The following is a 3929-nucleotide window of genomic DNA, read 5'->3' as shown; positions in this document are numbered from 1 at the left end:
TTTAGGTGGAAGCTAGCGAGCTAACTTCCTGCTAACTTCTAACTCTGTTAAATGTCATAAATTCTGTTTTCATGGATGCCTGGATGTTAAACTTAATTGTTACACCTGGTAAAGCAGCAACACTGATCGTTTTATTAAAGATGAAAGACTTTAGACAGTTTTAACTCTCAGTGATGCTGCAGTGTTCATTTGACTAATGGCGTCAGACTTAAACACCAGATTGTTCCAGTATTACTGAGTCTCCTGCCTTTGGCGGCTGTTCTCATGTTGTTCCCCTGATGCTGAGTTTCTACCTTGTATGGCTCAAAGCTGACTTACTCTCCTGGTTTCTCTCTGGTGTTCCTCTTTGGGGCAGATAGCTGTGAGTCTTTGTAAGATTCAAGCTTCTTTGTCACGTGCATAGTTATACAGATATAACACGCAGTGAAAAAGAGAGACAGAACTTTATATACAGTGAATGAGTATTTACAAAGAGGACATTATGTGCAGCAAGTGGGTGGCATTATATAAATAAAGATAAGAGGCCTCACATACAACAGTTTGTTGTGCTTAGACACCTCATGCTCACGTCCCTCTGTGCTGCTTTGATCTCTGCCTCTGGTATCGAGAGGACATCTGATTGAAATACTCTCTGCGTGTTTCAGCCACTTTAATAAAGAGAGTTTGTTTCTGTTCTTCTGTGTTCATAACAGACCTGGAAAGGATATCCAAAGTGAGAGTGAACACACAGGCTGTGTTGAAGAGGGCTCAGTTTATCCAAAGACAGAAGATCCCCAAGAAACAGTGGCAGGTGAGCTGTGCTGTAAGCTGTGGTGCACGATGACAACAAGCCCACGCTGTCTTAACTTGTAACACCAAAATGCATTTATGTGTATGTCCATGTAAGCACACCTCTGTGGTCATAGACAGTATTAACTATAAGGCGGGTTTCAGGGCTACATTTTTAACATGTCTCACGGTGTATCCTTCTCTGAGCGCTGTTTCCTTGTGTGTCCTTGCAGGCTGCGTGGCTGCTGAAGGCCGCGACCCTGATCGACCTGACCACTCTGGCCGGAGACGATACGGCCTCCAACGTGCACAGGCTCTGTTTGAAAGCTATCCAGCCAGTTCGATACGACCTGCTCAAGAAGCTTGATATGCACGACAAAGGTCCGCCCTCACGTCTGTCAGGAAAACTGATAAAATGAAAACAAGCGTTAGTGTCATAAAATAATTATTAGTAAATAATGAGCTAGCGTATCCTGTCACGATAGCTTCAGTGGTGCTTAGTATTAATTCTCAACGTCTCTATAAGTAAAATAAATCTCTGCTGTTTTGAATATTGTTGTGTTGAGCATCATTAGTGTAAAAGGAATCACAACAAATTTGTATTCATTTGCAGTTTTCCCAAATCATGCCAGCAAAATCCCGTCGGCATCACGTGAGAAACAAGTAACGGCTGTTTCCATGTTACGATTTCACCTGTCAGGACATAATGTGTAAATCACAGGTCGCAACATCGGACAAATATAATCCTGCATCAACAAAAAGCCGTGAAATTTATTTTATTTAACACAAACAAAAAGTCGTGTGTGGCAAAACTAACCTTACTTTAAAAGCAGATTTTCCTGTTTGCTGAGAAACAAAATAACCATTAACCGTTGTTGCTGCGTCCCAGTCAAAGTCCAGATCAGGGACGTGACGGGTCATTAATTCTAAAAGAACCTCTGAGAGCCTCTAACACCGGGCTCACTGGATGAAATAAAAAGATATTACACGTGCATTTTAAGTTTAATCACGTTCATCGTTAATCCCATAATGTTTGAAAGGTGCGTTACTCTGCACACACAGTGTTGGTCTTTATTAGTGTCCTCGTCTCTGTGCAGAACAGGGTTACACATCACTGTGGTTACGCGCTCATGTTCCAGTTTGCTCTGACAAAGACGCACAGCTGCTTTTTCCCTTTAAAGCCAGTGTGAACGTTGATGGTGAGGACGGCTGTCGCTCATTTATTCACAGAGAAAGTCAAACACAGGAGGCTTTGAACCATTAACATCTCACAACCGCATGAATTCAAATGTTTTATTTACCTTTTTCTGCTACCATGATCTCATTGATCAGTTTTATCATCCTATTTGTCATCGTTACCTGATGAGTAAGCATGCCAGACTGCTCAGACACTAGTCCGCCTGCAGAGGGAGCCACAGGCCAGTTTATCACCACGTTTCTTCTTCTTTGCTCTGATCCCTGATGTCAGGCGTGACAACAGCAGCGGTGTGTGTGTATCCGTCTCGTGTGACTGATGCTGTCGGAGCACTTAAAGCAGCCGACTCCAGCCTTCCTGTCGCCTCAGGTAAGTCGTAGCTATGGCAACCCTGTGTGTGTAATATAGAAAATGAAAGGCTTGTGCTGCCTGGGCTCCACTGTGTTATCTGTTGCTCCCAGTGGCCACTGGCTTCCCAGCTGGCCAGACTCCACTGGAGACCCGCCTGCAGGAAGTGCGCATAGCAGTGAGTGACGGCGCGACGGAGATCGACATCGTCATCAACAGGATGCTGGCCATTACAGGACAGTGGGAAGGTATGCTGCAGCCTCACTGTCGTTACTGTGGTTGTATGGAAGGATCTGTGTGTCGAATACTGATGTCTGAGCCTGTAGTAAGAGTTTCATACGTGATGAAATGCCAGTTACAAAACAAACCATCGGCTAATCCAGTAATCCGCCCGTTTCCTGTCACTTCTGTCTGCGTCATGAAGGCAGCAGAGAAGGTGAGGCCTCCCTCCCTCAGTGTCGTCCCCCCCCACACGCACACATGGGCGTGCACTGAACACGTCAAGTGATTTCAGTTTTGTGTCTCCCTCTGCAGCCATGTACGACGAGATCCGTCAGTTTCGGGAGGCTTGTGGCCCCGCCCACATGAAGACCATCCTGGCTGTCGGAGAGCTCGGCTCGTTCACCAACGTCTACAGAGCCAGCATGGTCGCCATGATGGCTGGTCAGTCTCACAGCTGTGTGTGTGTGTGTGTGTGTCTTCATCTGATAGTTTAATTACACTTTCTAGTGAAGCTGATCATGAAATAAAAACTGCTGGTTCCAGCTTTATATTTGTTTTCTGTTAGTAATTTCAGTTTAAAGACGAGCATGTTGGGCTGTGGATGTAATAACAAAGCACTGTGTTAATGAAACGCTGCATGTATGAAGCTTCTTTACTCCATGGAGGCCTTTTACAGGTGCAACTCAGTCTGTCAAGCTCGATTTAAGGTTTTACGACATGTTTAGCGGCGTCTACAGAGTGTGAGGTCACTGGGCTGTAGTTTATATTTGCTAACTGCTGAGAGAACCAGTAACCCACTGTGTGTGGGGTCATTTACTGCCTCTGGCTGCAACAGCATCCCATCCACTTTCACTTCCTGTTGCTCGAGCTGTTCGTCGTTCTTTGTCTCGCTGCACTAAAATGTGAAAGTCTGTCTGTAGCTGTGATGTTCAGGTTTGTATAAATGAGTGAGGGGGGGAGTCTAACAGAGATTTCTGAGAGTTTGCTGATGTTGGGATTCCCAGTCGTGCTTTGGTAAGAAATGTTGTGTTTGTAGTGTGATGCACATGTAGCAGCTGCTTATGATGTTTGGGGGGAAAGAGTTTTATTCCATTAAATGATTGCATGTTGCAGACGTCTGCTCTCTGCTCTGCCAACAGAGGGATGGAGGGAACTATTAGCAGCTACGAGCCGGCCCGGTGATGTCGTGTCCAGCACAAGACTAAACTTTAAACATGTATCACACAGAGTTACGTCTATGACCGTTGTTGAGAACAGGGCTCCATGATGTAAATGAGCCTTTATACATGCAGGCTTCATGTCCACGTAACGCTGGGTTCATGGTTTTGATCGAAGGTGTGAACTCATAAAGATTTTTAGGCAGAGTCACAGATGCCCTTTGGGCTCGAAGCAGGAA

At 45.2% G+C, this 3929-nt stretch overlaps 1 protein-coding gene across 1 annotated transcript in view; it reads left to right on the top strand.

Annotated features, from left to right (window-relative positions):
• Positions 1-3929, top strand: part of dera (deoxyribose-phosphate aldolase (putative)) — an 11284-nt gene that overhangs the window by 4901 nt on the left and 2454 nt on the right. The window contains exons 2-6 of the mRNA XM_005733207.1: positions 693-790; positions 1002-1149; positions 2237-2332; positions 2425-2559; positions 2846-2974. Coding sequence (XP_005733264.1) covers positions 693-790; positions 1002-1149; positions 2237-2332; positions 2425-2559; positions 2846-2974 — 606 coding nt within the window. The remainder of the gene's footprint in view (positions 1-692; positions 791-1001; positions 1150-2236; positions 2333-2424; positions 2560-2845; positions 2975-3929) is intronic.

The sequence above is a fragment of the Pundamilia nyererei genome, unplaced genomic scaffold (assembly GCF_000239375.1).
Source record: "Pundamilia nyererei isolate P.nyererei 1_Seehausen unplaced genomic scaffold, PunNye1.0 scaffold00050, whole genome shotgun sequence".
Classification (NCBI taxonomy): Eukaryota; Metazoa; Chordata; class Actinopteri; order Cichliformes; family Cichlidae; genus Pundamilia; species Pundamilia nyererei.
This window is presented reverse-complemented; position numbering and strand designations above follow the sequence as displayed.